The sequence below is a fragment of the Poecilia formosa genome, unplaced genomic scaffold (assembly GCF_000485575.1).
Source record: "Poecilia formosa unplaced genomic scaffold, Poecilia_formosa-5.1.2 Scaffold0, whole genome shotgun sequence".
NCBI classification, from domain to species: domain Eukaryota; kingdom Metazoa; phylum Chordata; class Actinopteri; order Cyprinodontiformes; family Poeciliidae; genus Poecilia; species Poecilia formosa.
Genome location: NW_006799939.1, coordinates 4,322,251 through 4,343,693, shown reverse-complemented (window position 1 = coordinate 4,343,693; position 21,443 = coordinate 4,322,251). Strand labels below are relative to the sequence as shown.

The 21,443-nt window shown below is 42.4% G+C and overlaps 2 protein-coding genes and 1 long non-coding RNA gene across 5 annotated transcripts in view; 1 reads left to right on the top strand and 2 right to left on the bottom strand.

Moving 5' to 3' along the window:
• Window positions 1–10,197, bottom strand: part of tshz1 (teashirt zinc finger homeobox 1) — a 61,614-nt gene extending 51,417 nt beyond the window's left edge. The window contains exons 1-3 of one of the 3 annotated variants that reach the window (XM_016675835.1): window positions 9,971–10,197; window positions 9,782–9,813; window positions 5,637–6,275 (exon numbers count right to left, since the gene is read on the bottom strand). In XM_016675835.1, the coding sequence (XP_016531321.1) occupies window positions 5,637–5,676 (40 nt within the window). In that variant the 5' untranslated portion in view covers window positions 5,677–6,275; window positions 9,782–9,813; window positions 9,971–10,197. Of the gene's footprint in view, window positions 1–5,636; window positions 6,276–6,493; window positions 7,133–9,781 lie in introns of those variants that run through there. The other 2 variants (XM_016675787.1, XM_007558956.2) reach the window with 2 other exon arrangements.
• Window positions 7,887–15,700, top strand: LOC103143008 (zinc-binding alcohol dehydrogenase domain-containing protein 2). The gene is made up of 2 exons (XM_007559406.2): window positions 7,887–9,641; window positions 13,058–15,700. The coding sequence occupies exons 1-2, from the start codon at window positions 9,334–9,336 to the stop codon at window positions 13,986–13,988; spliced, it is 1,239 nt and encodes a 412-aa protein (XP_007559468.1). The 5' UTR covers window positions 7,887–9,333; the 3' UTR covers window positions 13,989–15,700.
• An 863-nt stretch (window positions 15,701–16,563) lies between these two features.
• On the bottom strand, window positions 16,564–21,066 carry LOC107832908 (uncharacterized). Its single transcript, XR_001663230.1, has 2 exons — window positions 20,725–21,066; window positions 16,564–18,676 (listed from the first exon to the last, which is right to left on the bottom strand). It is a non-coding gene; the product is annotated as an uncharacterized LOC107832908 (long non-coding RNA).
• Between the last annotated feature and the right edge of the window lie 377 nt (window positions 21,067–21,443).

Sequence of the window (21,443 nt, the reverse complement as noted above, 5' to 3'; positions counted from 1 at the left end):
CAACGTGCCATCCTTCGAGGAGGAAGCGCAAGAGTTTTCTGCCCGTCTCTGTAGGTTTCCAGTTGTGTCATCCCCCATTTTTGGATGATGAATTGAAAAGTGCTCTGAGGTTTAAAAGCTTGGGACGGGTGAAGATAGCAACAAAACTGCATCTTTGACTCCCCCCCCTTTTTTTTTTTTGAATCTACAGGATCAGCTGCCTCACAGAAAACTGTGATAAAATGTCACATTATATGACATTTTATCTGCAACAATTGGGATTGGAAGGACTAAAGAACAATGCATCATTTAAGTATAATTACACATAAACAGGGTGATCTTTGTGGCAATAAAGGCCACACATTTGCTATAAATGCAGCCTTTGAGACAGATCTGAAAGCTGATCACCGTTCACCAAGGCAGTGTTCTTGAAAATGATTCCTTCGCTAGTAATGGCGCTGCATGCAACAGCCTTAATTTAGTGGTTTGCTAACAAGAAGAGCTCTGACAAACGTTAACTGAAGTGGCGTACGCCTGTTATCAACTAAAAGCGAGGTTCTAGAAAGTTAGCTTCGATTTTTCCATTACGCCATTCTTAAAGTTCAAAATCCTGCTAACGAGGTGTCAGCGTGGGGTTTTCCTCGAACTGGAGGAGCAGTAACCGGCAGGGTGACGCCCCTTCCCCATGGTCAGCTGGTCGAAAGGAGGCGACAACGGAACCAGATTTGGTGGAAAAGAATCTGTCGCTTGTCACTTATGCTAACATCCGACAAGACGCGAGCTACATATCTGTAAAGCAGCGGAATGCAGGCTTGTGGTCTTTAAACATCAAGGTAACAATGAGTGTATTATATTAGGACTTTAATAAGCACTATGTTATATTATTTATGCAGGTGTAAAAACAATTTGCTTCAAATAAAATCTCTGTGTAAGTGCTGTGATACTGTGATATTTTTACTCAAGGTTGACACACAGCCATGATCTCATTCTAGTCCATGGCTTGCAAAGGCACATGTGGTTACTTGAGGCATTAAAAAGGAGCAAGCTGAGCATGTTTGACCTCCGACCCCCCAGAATCCCAGATGTAAATTTAAACTATCGTTTTCAGAGGCCGGTGCAAGAGCAAAAAAAAAAAAAAAAAAAAAAAAGCTATTGACCAGGTCAGCTGAAGCCCACCTGCTAAGTACAGCGCCGCAAGCTCTCGCTGTGCCAAACACACACACACACACACACACTCACACTCACGAACTCAGAGGGTGTGTGGAACACACCGGAAGCGTACAAACCGAACAGGCAGCGGGGGGATCAATAGGTGGTCCCAGTTTTTTCAAGGCTTTTGATTGGAAATGGCTAAAAATATGCTAGACGAGAGAAAACCCTGACCGTTCCAGCTCTTTTTCCTGGTCCAATGAGGCAATGGCGGCGGTGGTTGGAGGCAGGAGGGGGGAGGGTGGGGATGAGAAGCGAAGGCTGGCCGTGCTAAAGAGGATGACTAAGTTGGTGTGGTCGCCGCTGCGCTCGTTTGAGTTATTCATTCCAGGAAAACTGACACCGGTCAGCACTGAGGCACACACACTCATGGTCCCGGCTGTTTCTGCTTCTTTCACAGACACACACACACGCACACGCACACGCACTTTTCCTCTCTTTTCTTTTTTTTGGCAAAGCTCAAACACCAACAGTTGACTCAGACACTGTGAAGCCTTTGAAATTGTAAGTCCCTCCAGATTCCTTTTCAGATTTTTGCAGGAAGTAGTTGGTCAAATAAAAAAAAAAAACTAAACAAAAACAGGTATTTAGAGCAATTAAATCAGAAAGGTGGTGTGTGTGTGTGTGTGTGTGTGTGTGTGTGTGTAGGGTGGGTGGGCATAAATCTCTACCTGCTGATTATTTTGAGGGGAGGACTATCACATAACAGCGTCGTCAACCGGGAGCACAAAGGTCACCGTGTAATCTGATCCGCCCCGAACATGCAAAATCATTAATCCCTGGGCACTGCGATTCTCCGGGTCGGAATAAACCGGAGGCCTTCAGTGAGCTGGCTGGAGAGAGGGAGCTCATGTGTGTGTGTGTGTGTGTGTGTGTGTGTGTGTGTGTTCAGCTGAAGTACATGGAAACTGTTTTGATTTACAAGCAACACATGTGAAAAACGTAAAAAGCTCCCCCACAGGATGTCTAGAACGTTAAGAAAAAAAAACATAAAACACGACTCTCAGGACCGCTTCGGCGAGTTGATACACCAAGAGGCCTGAACCGTGTCATTGACAAATAACAATAATATCAATAAATATGGAAAACGTCCACGATGGCGACTTAGAGGAACATTTCGGCGGGGATTTTTTTTTTTGTGGAAATGGTCACGGCGTTTAAAGAAAGAAAAAAGCAAAATCGTATCTAACGTGCAAACAGAAAAAAGGGCTGGTACATGTCGGAGCAGGTCCAGGTTCTCTTATTACGACCTTATGGGGACGGTGGGAGTAAAAGACGGGTGGGGGGGCACGCCGAGGTCATTAATTGGCATTGTCTCCTGACGTGATTAGTCAGGTAGCAAAGTCCATTTGTCACCTGCACTGGTAAATTGAGTCGGTGCTGCACTAGGGGCTACGGGGACTGTATAATATCAACTTGATTACATCAAGGCAGCTGCGGACTTGACACCTTACTGAATTTGTCAGCATTAATCGTTAGGACCTGTCACAAATCCATCAGCTCCGCAGATAATTAGGGCTCTCTCTAATGAAGCCAACAGGAAGCAACCTTACATCCACCAACACCCACGCCCCCCCCACACACACACACACAGATCCCCCTACTTCCCTCCGTCTCAGCGGCACCACAAGCACCCCTTATCCACCCTTTCCAAGCTGAACACACACACACACACACACACACACACACTTCTCTGTCTTATAATTAACCAGCGTGTTTCAAAAGACGAAGCAGTGACTATCTGATCTGAGCCGATCCGAGAACCGCCTCGGATGAAAGGCAGAGCCACTCCTTTTTCCGTCCTCCGCTCGTCCCTCGTCTTCGCCGCCTCGAAAACAAAGTGGTTCGCCGGGGAAGGAGGGAAGAAGGAAGGGGAGGGAGGGAAGGACGGCCGCAAGGTGTCACGCTGAGCAGGAGGACGACACTTCCGGGATCGGAGGGTCACGGAAGTAACGGAACGCGTTCGGTAAAAACCCTGCGACAGGATCCGGCTCTGCCCCGGCGAAAACGAAAGGGCCCACATGTTCGTTTGTTTCGCCTCCCTTTAACTCCAAAGCGTTGAGACAGAGACCCTGAATATTTTGAAAAGTTTTGTAAAAAAAATATAGATTTCTTCAAAAAAAAAAAAAGTGATGCAAATTTCTTATTTGATATGTAGCAAAAAATTATATTCGAGTTGCAGAGAAAACGCAAAAAATATAGTGTAGTAAATGTATCTACTCATAAAAGTTTGAGCAACTTGACAGTAAAACGTTATAAAATCTTTTCTGTATGTAAATACCAACATAATATGATTTATGTGGGTGTGGAATTAATAGTAATCTGCCCCAAAACTCTTTTTTTGTTTGTTTCTTTTTTAAAATCATGTGACGTCTGATTTTCGCCACCGATAGCAGTTTGAGATGTGGCACACAAGGAGGAAGCTACAGGTCAGTGGCAGCTCCCAGTAGAGCATTAGGCCAGACTACAGTGTGTGAGTGTGAGTGTGAGTGTGTGTGTGTGTGTGTGTGAGTGTGTGAAGTACAAGTGGAAGTCCTATCTGGACTTTCATTTTCCTGGGAGAACGGAGGAAGACCCTCCGTTTGATCAACCGTCACGAGCCGTGATGTTTGCGGCTCCCGGCGGACGCTTAGCTGGATGGGTGGCGTTTATGTGTGCGTTTTCGATGTGAGGAAAAGAAGGGGGCGGGGAGGTCACGGCGGTGTCGCGTCACGCATGCTTCCCTCTTCATAACGCTCGAAAACCACGCGCGGAAAAGCACAGCGAGCCCTGGAAGTGGAAATCCGAATCCCCCGGCTTCCCAGTGTGGCCCAGCGATTCCAGGAAGACTGTTCAGTCGGAGAATCGTCTCCATCTCACAGTCCCTCTCCTCCTCTTCCTCCTCCTCCTCCTCAACATCATCACAATGATAAAACCCGCTGAGTTCAAAGTCCTCGGCGGCCGGGCCTCCCGTTCGACCTGCTCTGCACGTCATATTAAAAAAAAAAAAAAAAAAAAATCTCTTTAAAATTCTGTAACTGTCTTTTGTTCGCTGCAGTTGTTAATGCCTAACTTCAAAGGCTCAGCCTCATTAGCACAGAGGTAGAAAAGCCCCTGTCACTCATTTACATTTGTTTAAAGGCTGCAGAGGGGGGTGGGAGGGTGATGGTTGGTGGTGGTAGGGGGGGATTCAGATCCAAATCCAAACTAGTACATGTCAACCTTGTGGGGTCCTTTTTCCCAATAACTGCTTCTATCAGCTGGTCACTTTGCTAAACATCACAGCATACGGGTATATCTGCTCTAGCTGGGAGCGTGGGATTAATCCGGAAGAGAAATTTCTTATTTGTGTCTGGAAAGAAACAAAAAAAAAAAAGAAGTGCATACACCCTACTGCAAAATGGGCTGGCCAACCACAGGAGAGAAAGACTGATTCCACTTAGAAGCACCAACACAACGCCACAGGAGATCTTTCCTACCTGTGGCCATCAAAGTGCAGAACCACCATCACAACAGACGCCAATATAATTTTTTTATTTTTGTACACACGTGCCAACTTCAGATTCATCTAATGCTGTGTTTACTGAGATCAGATGGGTGCACCTCATTTTGCACTGATTTATACTGACTCTTTCCAAATTGTGGGTTTTCTACTGTTTTTCTATTTTAATATTTTTTTTTGTTTTTGTCGCCGAAATTACAAATATTCACATAAACAGAGTGACTGCAGCAAAATGATTTCACTCTGTGGTTTAGTTATTAGTCCTACACTTTCACATGCACATCAAAATAAACAAGCGGATGCTTCTAGCCCTGTTTTTTATACTAAATTCCCAACTTTTATAAGATTGTTTTGGCCTAAATAAAAAAAAATACATGCAATAATAGTAATAATAATAATAATAATAATAATAAAACAGACGGTCTTCACGTGTGTCTGATCGGCCAACGCTGCAGCCTTCATGGAGGGGATTTACTGATGTTTATCGGGGATGAACAGATCAAAGAGTGCCACATGACAGGCGATCAATCACGCATCAAATCAAGGATGGCAATCTTCTAATAAAACCGAAAAAAAGAGAGAGAGAGAGAGAGACAGAGAGAGAGGGGAAAAACCGACTCTCTGTGTCAATTATTCATCATTACTCACTCACTCTCAAAACCTCTAAACTCCCCTCCCCGCTTTTATCCTCACAACAACATACCATTTAGTTTATCTCACTATTCTTAAAAGTTTCCAGGGGGGGGGTGAAAAAGGTGGCCGGATCTGTGCGTCTTTTGCGCAGTTTGGGTCACTTTATCCAAACTAATGTGAGTCACGGGTGACAAGACGGACGGATTAGAAATGTGTTTCTTTTTTTTTTTTTTTTTTTTCAACAACTAATAACCTACTAAAACGTGGAAACAAAAATGAAATGTGACTTGTTTCAGAAAGAAGAAAGGTTTAGAAGGGAAGGAGCGGGCTGTACCTGCTGATCGCCGCGGCTCTTGCTGCTTTCTCCTCGGCATAGTGACCGTCACCTTCCACGGAGCTTCTCATGCAGGAATATTTATTTAATTTATGTATTAAAAAAAAAAAGGACGAGTCAAAGTCTGATCAGATTTGAGGAATCATCCCTTTTCTGAGGCTCAAGAAAAAAAAAGAAAAAAAAGCACCAGGCTTCTCGTTTCTCTGCTGGATGTGGATGATGGCTGGGGGTCGGCTTCAGCGAAACTGAGGGTTCGGCCAGCTCCCGAAACCTCCGTGTCCATCAAATATCATCTTCCTTCATTTCTCTCATTGGCCGGCAATAAAAATAAAAAATAAAATAAAAAAAAAAATCAGACAATTACAGTGTTAATAATAATAAAGAAAAAATAAAGCATAAAAAAAATTAAGTTTTCAGTTCACTCCTTTTTTTGTGTGTGGAAAAAATAAATCCCCCTATAATAATCTCTAGTCCCGGTTGATGGGGTGGGGGGGAGAGATAGTTTGCTGCGCCTTTTTACGCACGCCAAACTACATATATTTAGATATAAAAGGGTGATTTCACCAAACAAATAAGGTCCGATGTGAGGGAGCAGTCTCCACTCCTGCTCCCGTTTCCTTCTTTTCTTTACCCAGACACCTAAAAAGAAAGGAAGAAAACAGACAGAGAGCAAGGCGTTAAGATGGGTTCATGTCAACCCCGTCCCCTGCACACCACCTCAGCCCGGATCCAGCGTCAGCCGTCCGGCGGAGACTTTTCCCTTCCCCTCCTCTCCTCTCCCATTTGAGAGAAAAAGAAGAAGAAGGAAAAAGAGAAACAGGGGAACAATAAACTGAGACATGCACTCTCGTACTTACGGTTTTAAGAGTGGTGCGAATAATTTCCACGCCTCATCTCGGTCAGAGTCGGTGTGGTTTTTCTTTATTTTAAGGATCTCAGCTTCATGCGGTGAAGAGGCGCATCCGAGCTTCGCCCCCCCACCCCCAAAATATATATAAAAAAGAAAACACTCGGATCAGATCAGATCTGATCAGATCACATCGACAGGAGCGAAAAAACGTCTGCGTCTTTTAGAAAGAAGAAGAAGGAGAAGAAGGAGAAGAAGAAGAAGAAGAAGAAAGAAACTCCAGGGGACTGATCCGAGGTCGCTCTCCCGAAAGGAGAGGAGGTGGGAAAAAATGGGGGAAACGCGGTGGATCTGGAAGCTGTTTCAGACAGTCTCAACTGATAGACAGACGCATCGAGTGGCTTTTCCTGCTACAGTTTTTACTCCTCCCCTCTCCGCAAGCGTCACCCCTGACAGAGGAGCCTACCTGTCAATCTTTTTAATTGTCTTGTTTTCTCTCTCTCTTTCTCTCTCGTTTTCTCCCTCTCTCTCTCTCTTCCTCCCTCTCTCTCTCTCCTCTTGCTTTAAAAATACTAAACCTCCGTTTTAGAGACAAATGGAAGTCTTTTGGAACCCAAACTTACATCCAGGCAGGGCTGCGTCCAGAAAGTTTGGAAAAGGGGACAGCGAGAATGGTGGAGGCACCCGAAAAAAAAAAGAGCTTTATTGTGCTGCTGCTGCAAATAATAATAATAATTATTATATATATATATATATATATATATATATATATATATATATGTTGCACCTTATTCAAAGTTATCTCATAAAACCATAGAAGCAAACGTACACAGCAACACTGTCTAGAGGGGGGGGGGTGAACAACAGGCTTGGGGCACTACTGGAGATTCATGGAAGTGTTCTCATCTTGTCCTGCCAGCTGTGTTATCACCTGACTTATGCTATAAGCTGTGCTTTTTCTTCTTCTTAAAATGTTCTAAGAAAATTTGGATGATTAAATTCTTTAGTATCTGCAGGGGTGGCAGTGGGAAGTTTTGATAAGGTAAGGTGGGTGAGATGGAACCCCTAAAAATCTAAAACAATAATACAATTTAGATAACATTGTGCTGTGATAACTGCAAGAATAAATATGTTACAACTATTTCTAACATGTCTTTTCCTAGTTTAAATTAATATTTAGAAAAATTACTATGCATGAAAGACGGTCTGGCCAACGACTGCCAGATAATTTCTAAGGGTTTTTTAGGCATTGCCAGTGCCAAACAGTATCCAATATGGAGGCTATAAAACACTAAGAAAGTTGGAGAAATGAATCAACTATTAGAAGTTCTAATGTTTTGCACTATAGTTAATATAAATAATATTTAGTTGTTAAAGTTTTTAAAAATCTTTAAATTTTATGGGAGAAATATGAGATTTGCGCTAGCTCCAAAATTCTTGTCACAAAATGTTCCAGGGATTGAGGAAGCATGTGCTATCAAAACATCTGATTTTTGCTATAGTTAAAAACATAACTAAAGTGTATTGGGTTTTATTTAAAAGTGTAGCTAACCCCTAAATCAACCTTTTATTTCCCAGCACTGTCAAAATAAGTTATTTAGGGTTCTATCTTTTTACTACTGTGCAAATGTTGACATTTTCATGTTTAATTCTGCATTATTTTTGTCTAAAACCGTCTCAGGAGTGGTCTCCTGAGGTCAGACAGCAGCTAAAAAGTTGAATTCTACCATTTGTTTAAAACGGTGCTTATGCTAGCTCTTGATGCTTATTCTCGACAAAGAAGAGTTGCAGCTGAATTGCAAAGCGTTGTCCATAAAAGTCTTTAACACAGAAAAAGTCACTAGATTTGTCACTTGTTGGTCTTTGATTAAAAAGTCACTAGAGGTGTCTGGACCGTCACAAAATGGTGATAAAATGTATAAATTAGCATCAGTGCTAACTGCACTTACCCTCGACCTTGCCCCTCAGTCTCATTTGGCTCCGCCCACTTTCTGGAATTTTTCAAAATTTGTCGGGACAAGGTATATGCTTTCACATGGGAGGGTGGTTACACTTTAATATTTGTCGTAACATATTGATAGCACTCCTGAAATGTCATTGTTGCTTCTTCTTACACATTCCACCCTCATTTTGCCACCCCTTACAAAAGTCGGGCAGACTTCCAAGACAGGGAGAGAGAGAGAGAGAGAGAGAGAGAGAGAGAGAGCGAGAGAGAGAACAACAACCCCGTTGCTTCCAGAAAAGATCAGATGACAACAGATGATAGCGAAATGAAAACATGCAAATTCCACGAATCGCCAGTGAGAAAGCTCTGGTTACAGGTGTACCCACACAAACTGACAGGCAAAACTGGAGGGCGTTTGCAAATTACATATTCTTTTATTATTATTTTAGATGTTACAATTAATTTGTGGATGATGTGTGTGCGGAGGGGATACGTTGGGATTTGTGTGAATTGATCCGTTTCACCTTTGCATGTACTAGGAAGTGAATGCTGTGTGTGTCCGGGAAAGGGGAGGGGACTCCGACAAGTCAGGGGCGCTGCTGTGCCTCTTCCCCACTGAGCTGCGGCGGTGCTGCGTTTTAATCCCAATAAAACACACGCACACACACACATACACATTCAGAGCGTGGTTTTGGCTGTAGATACTGCGTAGCAAAAGCGCGGCGTGGTTTATTTATTTTTACTCGTTGAAACGCGTTTGTTGCGGCTCAGCCCGGCCTGATCTGATCTGCGCGCGCCGCGCAATGCGCAGAGGGGCAAGAAAAAAAAGCCTGTAGCGCAGGCTAATGGCAGTGGGGCTTATTACTGGCAAGTTTGCTCCGTGAACTTTGCCACAATTCGGAGCCATGGCCAGCCCGTCGCCGCCGCGGCTGCTATTGCTACTAGGGAGGAGAGCAGCCGGGTCGCTCGTCGGCCGGGCTCCCGCTGCACGCGCCACCGACGCGCTTTCCGGAGTTCGCCCGACGGTTCCGAGGCGCTTCATCATCGACACGTCCTACTCGGCGCACTTCATGGATTTCAAAGGCTCCTCCATACCGAGCAGCATGAAGAAGCTGGTCGTCACCAAGCTCAGTCAGGATTTCAGAGAGGCCGTCAGCGTGCGGACCGTCGCCGTTCCGACGCCCGGAGACGCAGAGCTCCTCGTCCGGAATCGGTGAGTTGTTGCCGGGGGGGAGGTGGGGTATGGAGTGAGGCGGTGGGGTGGGCTGAGGGGTTCCGGGGGAGATGACCGATACGGTGTCTGATCTATCACTGTTATTGTTGGGGGGAAGTTACAGAAAGCTCTCCGCTTACCTCAAATCCGGCGACCGCGATCATCATCAGCACTATCATCATCACGAGATGGCAAAAAAAAAAAAAAAAGAAAAAAAAAAGAGAAAAACACAGTTACTCCAAGTTCCGCCCTCCCTGCATTTGTCTATCAATCCATCTCTCCCTCTCGGTCTCTCTCTCTCTGTCCTCCTGTCTCCCTACGTCACCAACCTGCACACACAGAAAGTCGGTGGGGGGGCTCAGACTGCCATCAGGAGATGATGGAGAAGGAGATGCGGTGTTACGTGGCGCTGGAGCTGCAGCATCATGTCTCCCTTTCAGAGCAGCAGCAGTGTGTTTGGGTGGAATCAGGCACATGTTTCCTCACAAACCAGCACCGATTGCACCTGAATGCACAAGCAGCATTAAACTAAGCATTTGCCTACTATAATGTAGGAATAAAAACATACTTTATAATGCTTGATTTTCTGTATTTTTCCTCTGTTTTTTTTATTTACTACCCCACTACCGACTGTACGGACAGTCTGATGAGGTTTATGTTTATTATTCTATTCTCTCTCCATAAAAAGTCTTTTTTCCCCTCATTAGGCTAAACATAAACGAGTGTGAAATGTTCTGCATTAGAACCTGGTTAGCTTGTGAGCAGAGATGCACTGATCAGGTTTTTCCTGCCTTTATTTTTGACCCATTCCAACCTCTTTTATTCTGAAGATTATAAGGACAAAATTGCTGTTGCTTCCTTGATGTCGATGGAAGTTTTGAATTCAACAGATGTAGGAATTGAAAGCTCCAGATTTGTGAATCAACAAGGGGAAATAGGCTGATTCCAGTCTTACGCCGATTGATCGGTGCAGCTTGTGAGGTAGAAATTGTATAAAATTTGAAGCAGGTGATGAATTTTTAGAGGGAGAGCTTTCATCGTTTTCATAGATTGCCTCTGACTGGAGCTGGAGAATCAGCTAAAGCTGCAAGAGAGTTGTAATAATTTTATCTTGAATATCAAAGCCAGTGCAGCGGGATGTTTTTAATCTGCAGCGATCTCTACAGAGTGTGTGTTCGAATTGTCTTCGATCTGTGCACACCATGTGGTGGAGTACAAACCTAAAACAAAGATATGAGCAAGAAAGAGAAAGGTGATATTAGATTATGAATAAAGTTACACATACCCCTCAAGTACTCTTTTTACTTCTTAATTTTTCTTTGTTTTTAAAGCTCCGTTTATGGATTTTTTTTTTCCCTGTAAGACATTTAAGCAGTAAATGTGACAACTTCTGATAAAACTGAAGTGCATTTCTCATTCAGAGGCACTTCTCTGTGTAAAAACAATACTGTCACACTGTTCTGGTTTCTGTGCACAATGCAGAAAGATTGGGACACAGTTCTCAGAGATCAGATAACGGTTGTAATTTATTTAATTTTTTTTCATTTTTATTCATTATAAGCATGAGACAAATCATGTTTGCCCATCAAACAGACCAAGCAAGTCTGTCTCAGACTGAGCTACAACAGATTTTTAGCTAACCAGTAAATCAGCCAAAAAGAGACATGTTTTGAATCATATCTCTTTAGCCTGTTTCATTTAGAACCACAATCGCAATCAAGTGCCATGAAATCCCATTTGTGTCTTAAAGCCGTAAAAAATAAAAATAAAAATAAATTAAAAAATGGAATTGCACAAAATACAAATCAGCAAATCAGACCTTAAAGTAAAATTAAGAGGTGACATTGCCTTGCAAAAAGCATCATTGCATCTGTATTCCTTAGGATTTGATTTTGCCCCCAAAAACACACATTTATACCGAAACTGTCCCTAAAAGACATCTTTACAGAGTTCATTCAGTCTTTTTTCTGATGACATGTTATATCTGATATGTGACAGTATTATTAGTTTTATTGTAATATATAAAATATATTTTTTTAAAAAGTTAAGTTTTTAGTGCATCTAAACATCTAGCTTTGGTTGCCTCACACATTTTAGGTGTGAGATTCTGTGGGTGCCATTACCTTTGATAAAAACGCCACAGTTTCACTTTATCAACAGCAGCAAAGAATAAAACTAAAAATCTGTTTGAAAACGTGCAATACCACAATAAAAGTGATTTGTGCTCGTCTTTTACTAGTTCCTACACCACGACTGTGGTCTTTTGCAAGTGAAAATGTTTCCGAACATATCTCACAAATACACTAGTCTACTTGACAGCCGTCTGACTACCAGTGTGCAGCAGTAGGTGGAGGAGGGGCAGCACTGTCTTCCTCCATGCTCCATTACGGCCTGGGGCATCTCATTCAAAAATCCTAGAAATGGCTTGACAGAAATTTTGCGGTTTTAAAACCGTAATTTTAATGTGTAAATGATCAGTGTACCTTAAATGTCTTAACACTTTTCTTTTTGTGTTTTTGTTTCTGTCAGCAAACCTCTACATCAACGCTATCACGTTTGCCACAAAAAGAAACAATTTTCAAGCACAGTATCTTGCTGAATGCAGTTGAATTTTCCACACAATTTCAAAAGCTGCAGGCTTAACAGATTCAGGCTTCATTTCCAAAATAATCTGTATATTTATATCAATGAGAACTTAAAAAGCTTCAGTATTTTCTATCTGTGTAAATCCAAATAATTGTTCCTCTTTAATAAAACCACATTATGTCTGTGAGGCAGCTGATCCCACAGATGTTAAAAAAAAAGGAGTCGAATGAAGGCGTTTTGTTATATCATCTTTACCCATCTATAAACCACAGGAGCATTATCTACAAGCTCAAAGTACACGTGTGACATGCACAGTAATGAGGCCCAGCATGCGCCGCCGCTCTAAAAGACAGTAAATGATTTATTTATACATTCCTTTTCTCCCAGATTTGTTCCCAGCGTCGCTACAAAAAGTAAGATGAAAACCGCCGCCTTTTCGTGTTGAGGCATAAAGCGACTGTCTTCTGATTGAACAAAAAAACCAACAAAATAAAAATAAAAACAGTTTCAGTTGTGTTGCGGGTGTCTCTGAAGACAATAAATTATGACATCATTTAATGTGTTTTATGATATGAGCCTGGTCCTGTCGGTACAGGACTGCTCTTTTCTAGGGGGAAAAAACCAGAGGTATTGCCAAAACAAACCTGAGTGTTTTGCCCAACAGAACAAGACTCGAGTCTTAACCTTCGTGCAGAATTTCAGGAATTATATCCCTACATTTATGATCCCATGAGGCATTTTAGGTCAAGCTTTTAACTTGCCACACCAGGCTGCAGCTGTCTTTTTCTCCCACCTTTTACACAATAAACCTTTGCATCTCTGTGTTTCAGCTTTGTGGGAATCAACGCCTCTGATATCAACTACTCTGCAGGCCGCTATGACCCTTCGGTGAAGCCCCCCTTTGACGCCGGCTTTGAGGGAATCGGCGAGGTCGTAGGCCTTGGCCTCAGCGCCAGCTCCAGTTACACCGTCGGGGACACGGTGGCCTACTTCGGCAGCGGCGCGTTTGCGGAGTACACGGTAGTCCCAGCCAAGGAGAGCATACCCGTTCCCTCGGCGAAGCCGGAGTTCCTCACCCTGCTGGTGAGTGGCGCCACAGCCTACATCGCCCTGAAGCGCCTCGGCGACCTGGCTAAGGGTGAGACCGTCCTGGTCACAGCGGCTGCTGGAGGAACGGGACAGTTCGCCGTGCAGTTCGCCAAACGGGCCGGCTGCCACGTGATTGGGACGTGTTCGTCTGACGAGAAAGCAGGCTTCCTCAAATCCATCGGCTGCGACAAGCCAATCAACTATGCCAAGAAAGACCTCGCCAAGACGCTGAGGAAGGAGTACCCGCAGGGCGTAGACGTGGTGTACGAGTCCGTGGGGGGAAGCGTCCTGGAGCTCGCTGTGAACAGCTTGGCCACTAAGGGCAGACTGATAGTGATCGGCTTCATTTCGGGCTACCAGACCGCGTCGGGCATCCCACCTTTCAAGGGAGGGACGCTGCCAGTCAAGCTGCTCCAGAAGTCGGCCAGTGTCCGGGGGTTCTTCCTACCCCACTTCCTCGGGGACTACAAGGAGGCCCTGACCAGCATGATGCAGATGTTTGCCAAAGGGGAGCTGGTGTGTGAGGTGGATTGTGGGGATATGACGCAGGAGGGCAGATTTGTGGGGCTGGAATCAGTTTTCAGGGCAGTGGACTACATGTATGCTGGGAAAAACCTGGGCAAGGTTGTGGTAGAGGTGGCACCTCCAAATGTTGGAGATAGCAAGCTGTGATTTACCTTATTGATGCACTAAAATCAAATCAATCTGAATAACTTTATGTGGCCTCAAAACTTAGATTCTATTTTCGTAAGATATTTGATAAAGCTCAATAAAGAATGATTAATAAACAGATATTAAGCATTTAAAAAGTTTTTTTTTTCCTGATTGTAAGATTTGAACAGTGTTCACTCTAAATTCCTGTATAATTTTGTATCTCAAGCTTACAGCTGTGTAAAAAGACAACCTCTTTTTTCATAGATATTAAATCAGACAAAATGTTACACAGTCAGATTTACCAAAATTACATAGAGATATACATCTGGATATTTTGAAGAAACATTCCTTGTGTGACATAGCAGAAAAGTCTAAAAAAAAAGAAAACTCAACCAAGATAAAAGGAATAGAAGTGTGGACCTCCACAGGATGTTCTGTCCTTGGGTGATGATGTCCAGATGCCTGAAAGTCCTATATTAATTTATTGAAACAATTCTGCACGAGCATAATCCACAGGAATGTCCAGTCATACCACCAGAAAGGAGATGGGTCCTGTGCCTCAGAGATAAACATATTTTTGGTTTAAAATAAACATGTTAACCCAAAAAACAATACCTAAAGACCTTAAGAAGATGCTGGTTGAAAGGTGGTGAGTCCTGTACCAACACAGTGTGAAACTCCAGCTCTGCAATTGTCCTCAGAGACAAAGACCTTAACTTTACCGACATACATATTTTCACATTTTGAAGAAAGTGGGATCTTGCCTGAGAAAGTTGTCCTGATTGTGGAGTATACCGGGTGGCATCTTGTGTGGGGGTTTTGCAACAGGAGGGACTGGTGCACTTCATAAATTAGATTATATCATTTGGAAATAATTTTATATGGGTCAAATGGGACCCATTTGAAATGGGTCTTTCAAATGGAAAAGGACCCCAACTATACATCTAAACAATCTAAAAAAAAAAGGAAAAAAAAAACCATCTCAAGAACAACCAGGTCAATATTTTTTGAATGCCAGCGAGGCGGCCTACTAACCGGACTTCGCTCACTGGTTCTGTCAAGAGAAATTGGTCAAAACGATTGCAAGAAGATTGTGGAAGGAAATCCAAAATATTTAACTGAAGTCATACAGTCTTAAAGGCAAATACTAAAGAAATAAAAGCTGAATTTGAGAAAATTTAAATTAAACATTCTTGCATTTAGCCAACAGAAATAATTTTGCTAATCCCAGGTGAACTAAAACTTGAAAAGTTGAGTCAAGAGTTCAAGTCAGGCAGTGAGAATTGTCTTTTTCTGCACTGTATCCAGTTTCACCTGTAACTTTTTGAAACAAGGTCCTGAAACAAAAACCCTCACGTTCAACCTCTCGAAATATTTTCATGTTTTCTGTTATTGTGCCTCACCTTCCTTCTGCTCCACGTCACCCACCCTCCCCCACAGTCCTACCTCTGGAATTATTTTATACCTGCTCCCATAATGCGCTTGCTTTTAGCACTCCCAACTACTTTATCTGCCATAAATATTTTATGATGGACTTCACAGTTTTTGTAATGGTGGGAGAGAGAGGGGAGGGGGGGCTTGGCGTTAGTGCGAGCTTGTCAAAAGCAAGTGCCGCTCCAGGTGCGCTCGGCATTTCATTGCCATGTTTGTGGCTGACAGAAACGGCGTTCACACAATCAATCTTTTCATTCACATGCCCCTGAAGCCGCTTGTAATAACAGCAAAAAAAATAAAAAGGATAAATTAGTCCAGCTAAGCAGTAGTTGGACTAGAAAATGTCATTATTTTCTCCCTCAAACTGAGTGGGGGAAAAAAAAAAATCACTTAAGGTGAATGTTTTAGAAAATGCCCCCTGACACATTTTGTTTTATTTCTTTATCATTATTTTTTTTTTTTTTTTTTTTTTTTGGGGGAAAAAACCAAAACAAAACAAAGGCGCACAAAATTACTTATCAAGGTTATTCGCACGCCGTTGATCACGAAACAACGGTCCATTTCACTCAAACCAAAGCTTTCAAACGTCTCATCTGATTGGACTTTTTTAAAGCTATGTAGTGACATTAGTCTTCGAATGTCAGAACAGTCTGTTTCGTGTTAATGTGTTCCGCCGAAAAACAAACACCTGCTCTTTCTTGGCAGGAAGGCCCTGTCGTCTTCATGCTCTATGATCCCGTTATTTCCTCATCCAGGTGGCTGCTCAAAAATACAACTCAGTGTGAAACGCGTTACAGGTGTGACCCCAGCATGCAAAAGCTGCCACTTTCAAAGAGACAGAACAGGAGAAAACAAAATGCTGCAGCACACTAGGACAGAGCCATTTTGGTTTGGAAAAAGTCAAAACACGGTTGAAATGGACCGTCCAGAATTTCCACAGTGTATAACCCATAAAAGCTTTCCAGTAGTTAATACCTTACCTGCGGTAGAAAACACTCTTGATGTCTTCATTGAGCTGTAAAGTGATGGTGTAAATCCAGATGAGTTGGTCCTGGATGTTGAAGCCAAAGGCTAGTCAGAGAAAGGCCCAGGTTAAAATTTCTGGTATGAACAGCAAATGTCTTCTATGTAAATAACTAATGCAAGCCACTTTTTTTTAATGGAAATTGTTTTAGGATATTTGTTTTTGCGTCCCCTTTGAATCAGCTGTTAGCACGATGGCGTTTATTCAACGGTAGGAGGAATTGCGCCACTGCTGATATCGCTACGAGAAAACACGTTTTGAGACAGACCGTGTAAAGTGTTTCAATTCAGAACAATTGAATTATTTTCCCAATTAAAATATAAGGCTTTATTTTAATCATTATAACCCTCCATAGCTTTTTGTGTACTTTTATATGAAAGAATTACGTACTGTGACTGAAAATGCTTCACGTGTTATGCAATTGTTTCACTGGGGATGATCAATGATGAATCCTCCAACCTCATTTTGCCGTGCAAACAATCACTGGCTTCTATATAACTAATAGACCAAGATAACACCAAAGTAAATGGTTAGCACGATATAACTACACTAAGCTGAAACAAAAATGTCAATGAAATAGCTGTTGCTGAGGTATTTTAATATGTTGAAATCAGATGGATGATAGATGTTACAGATTTTTGAATTGATTTATTTTTCTATTCTATGCCAACATCAAAACACTTTACATGCTCTATTAGTACGTTCCACATAGGAAGATCATTGGTGGTGCGCTACCTTCCACCTTTACTTTCCATGTAAATAATAATCAGTGTGACGACATTTTACAGACTCATACAGCAGCAATAAATGGCTGGGATGTCTTTGAAGCTGGAGTTGGTTCATTATGGAAAATATGAGGAAAGTGCTTTTGCTTATTTTGTCCTTTTTTTTTTTAGAACATCCTGCAAACATTCGCCTTCAGAAACACCTCAAATTAGAATACTTTTTTTTTTTTTGCCATAAGATACTGGTTCTTTCTACTATAGAACAAACCAGGCTTCAAGCAACTTTTGGGACTAAAATTATAATTAAACTGCAGCCTTAAGACTATAATTAAATGGAAGCACTGGGAATCACTCTGACTGCGCACAACAGGTTCCCTCTGCAACACCCCTGTTTGTTCAGGTGTTAGAACACAAAAGCAAGCTCCTACACGCCAGCCGCTCCGAGAGGTGACAGAGGTGACGATGCGCGCAGATGTTTGGACGAGTCCAGCCCGCATCCGAGAGCCGGACTGCAAAGGAGAGAAGAGGAGGAGGAGGAGGCCAAGTTCTGCGTCTTCCACAATTAACAGGAGAGGCCTCGTCTCGGCGTCCTCCGGGGGCCTACCTGTACCTCCGCTGATTAGTGAGCAGTCACAGCCCCAATTAGAGAACACACAGCAACCTGAAGAGACAACACTCTTTATTTAATTGGATTGTGTTGCTGCGTTCGGCTGCTAACTGGCATCACACCGAATCAGCGTGGAGCCGCCGAGCGTAAACAAGACATTAAAGATAGAGAGGGGCCTTCTGAAGGTGTTGCTGCAGACTGCGACAGTGGAACAGGTGGAGAGATCTATGCCTATTATATGCAAATATGAATCGTTTCAAGATAGCGAGCAGGCTGTAAAGCTTAGTTCAATCTACTGCACTTAAATGTGTGTGTGTGGTGCGTGGGGGGAAAAAAAAGGAATTTGCATTAGTCCCAATAAAGATATGTTCAGATTTACTTTTATAGGGGAAGAAAAGTTGTGAACCGTAAGTTAAAAAAAAAGTGGAATTTTAAGATTTACACCTTTGCTACACTTTTACTGTGAAATGTTCTCAATATCTTGCAGCATTACACATTCTTCGAACCTTTTAACATTTTGTCATATTACAACCAAAACCTCAACAGATATGATACATATATATGTAAATATATGTATATTTTTATCAGGGTTTCAGGGGATTACATGATATAAAATATTTGTGAAGTGAAAGGATAAAAAGAGATTTTCACAGTTCCTCCATTTAAATATTTGAATAGCCTTTACTCTGACACATTAAAATAAATTCAGTGCATGAGTTTTGCTAAACAAAAAGCATGAAGACGACTGGAAAAAAAAAACAGGTGACAAGTCAACAGAGAGACTTAAATGAAAGGCTGTGAGAACATGCACATTACACATTAACCTGAACTCACATGGGACATGGTGGTAGCAGTATGATGCTGCGGGAAAGCTTTTCTTCCTATCTGATCGGCAGCATAAATTCTCAAGGTCAATCTGCAAAAAAGAATGTGACAAAAATGTCAGTTTGCAAAACTGATGATGTACCAAAAAGATGTGCAGCCATAATTTCAGCAAAAATGTGGTTCTATGTATCCATGTATGCCACACTGTTCAGGTTTTTTTCTTAAATGTTAAAAGCATGTAGTTTCCTTTCATGTGAAAAATTTTCACAACTTTTTACTTAAAATCCCAATAAGACAAACGTTTGTGTATTCTGATATGACAAACAGGGAAATAATCGAAGGGGTGTGAACAGTTTGGCATTCAACTTTGGGTGTTGGCATCTCTTTGTGTCGTTCGGTGAGCCCAGAGTTCAACTAGTGAAACCATAACATGAATATGTTTATGTAACTGGAGTGACGTTAGTCATCTTTTCCTGGTTCTCAAATTATCAGTCCTGAGTAACTGCTGTATTTTTTCTTATTCAAGTTGCAGGGAAGTTTTTGAAAGATTCCCCCTTTTTTTCCTTTTTATTCCCACATTCTCCCCCCACCCTTCGCTTTTATATGTGTCACCTAACAAAGACATCACCCCGTAGTGTGGCACGGTAGTCTACCTCCCAGGCGCCTCAGGGACACCGGCTTGCTGCCTGGTGCTGCCAGCATCCAGACAGTCCAGTTTCTTTCCCTCTGCAAGTCAGTCAAGACCCCTCTCAGCTCTCCAACTCCCCGAGCCCCCATCACTCCTACCCCTGCCTAATTACCAAACCTAAAACCCCACTCAACTAATTAGCCACAGCAGACCCAGGAGCTGTGAGTAAAGGTAAAGAGATGGCTTCATTCAGGACGGTGTATGTGCGCGTGTGTGTAAAAAGAAGAAAGGGAGCAGAATATTCATGCCTCCTTTTGCAAGCACATCTCTACATCCAATTAAAGTCATTTATTAAACTGTTTTTTTTTTTTGTTGTTTTTTGTTTTTTTAACAAAACTTGAAACGCGTGACAGAACGAGACAGGAAACGTGTTTGTTTGCGGCCGCACGCGCACGACTGCGCCGCACGCAAACATCCCCCGCGTGTCTCGGTGCGTCCTGGCAGTCTGTCGTCTCTTCTGTCCGTCAGCGGTTCGAGAGCTCAGTGGGACATAAATTACAATATGCGGCGTGCGCCACTTGTGTGAGTCTCAATGAAGGGGGAGGAATAACTTTCTTAATCAAGTTCCCCTGATTAATTGTAATAAAGGTGTCATCTGTAAATGTGTCCTCCTGATTGAGTAATTCGGGGCTGGAGACGGTGGGCCCGTCCCCGGTGATTGGGGAGGGTTGGACAAAGCCGGGTGGAGGAGGAGGAGGAGGAGGAGGAGGTTTGTGGAGACACAAATAGCTCCTGGGCACAGTGGCAGCCTTCGCACAACTGACAGTTATGAAATACAATTATCAGTGTGATCTGCTTAAGAATTCATAAGCAGCTTTACCGGCCAGTAAAGACGTTCGCAAAGAGACAGCAAGGAATGGTGGGAGGGTGGAGGGGGTGGGGGGATTGTGGGCCTCACTGATTAAATGAGGTTTTTATTTTGTCCAACAGATTGCTCACATTATGCTACAAAGCTGTAAAAGTAAAACTTCCTCTGTTAAATATCTGTTTTATTTCACATCGTCCTAAGAACATTGAACTCATGCAACTCGAGAGGCCGGCCTTCTATGTGTAATACAGTGCAGATTTACTTCTGTGTCTGCTTTTTCTGGCGCACACAAGCTTTAGATCATCAGGCATGTGTTTATGTCAACCACAGGTCTTGAATCAATGTAAAAAGCAGCTTTGAAATAGTAACTTCATTACATTTTTGAAAACAAAAGCTGTCCAAACCAACATGGCCCTATGTGTTAAAAAGTGTTGGATTCTTTAAAATCTTTTTTTTAAAAACTAACTGCACTTTTTTAAGCCGAGTTCAGTTTCACTAGGCCTATGCTACACTGATTGCTGCAACATTTGAAGAAATCAAGAAATCACGTAAATACGCGTTGCATGTGTACAAGGGAAAACGGAGACTTGGGATCTCACACATCGGAGTCTGTGACAAATAATGTCTCAAAATATCCACATACCTGCTTTGACACGATTCCCAATCAATATCGTCTTGTGTTTGAATATCTATACATTCTAATACGCTACTTAAAAGTAGCTACCTCTATCAATCTGTCCACACAAATAAACCTCCTGGCGCCATGTTAAATTCCTAACAGGAAGTCTCAGTTGTTTTTGAAGGATTCTGATTGGTTGACATAGGTTTTAGCTTTGCGCTACACTGCCCCCTATGGGTTTGGCATGTTTAAAACAACGCTCAGGGGTGGATTTGTGCGGGTTCCTGTGGACGAAAACTTTTCTGAAAATAACATGTGTACAATATTATTTTAAACAATGTAATGGAGATATTCGTTTTATAAAGACACGGCTACATGTGTACAAGTTCTTAATAAAAGTGAAATTTAAAATGTAAAAAAAACAACACCTAAACAAATGTGGTAAGAAATAACATTTTACCTTTGAATATGTTGAATCCGAGATAAAAACATTTCAACTTGACAGAAAAATCATATTCCGTGTCATTTATCATCTCTCTGTCGGTTGTCTCGGACTTTGGGACATTATTTGGACTTTTGAAGGGGGATCCCTCAGTGCATCTGTGCGGATGTAGATACATATTCAGGTGAAAGGCAAGGGCACCACTCACCAGCTCAGGATTAATGACAGCATTGTCACCATGCTTACCAAGGCTGCCTTCAATTGGCTGGATAAGGAAGAAGAAAAATGGCGGAAAGAACAG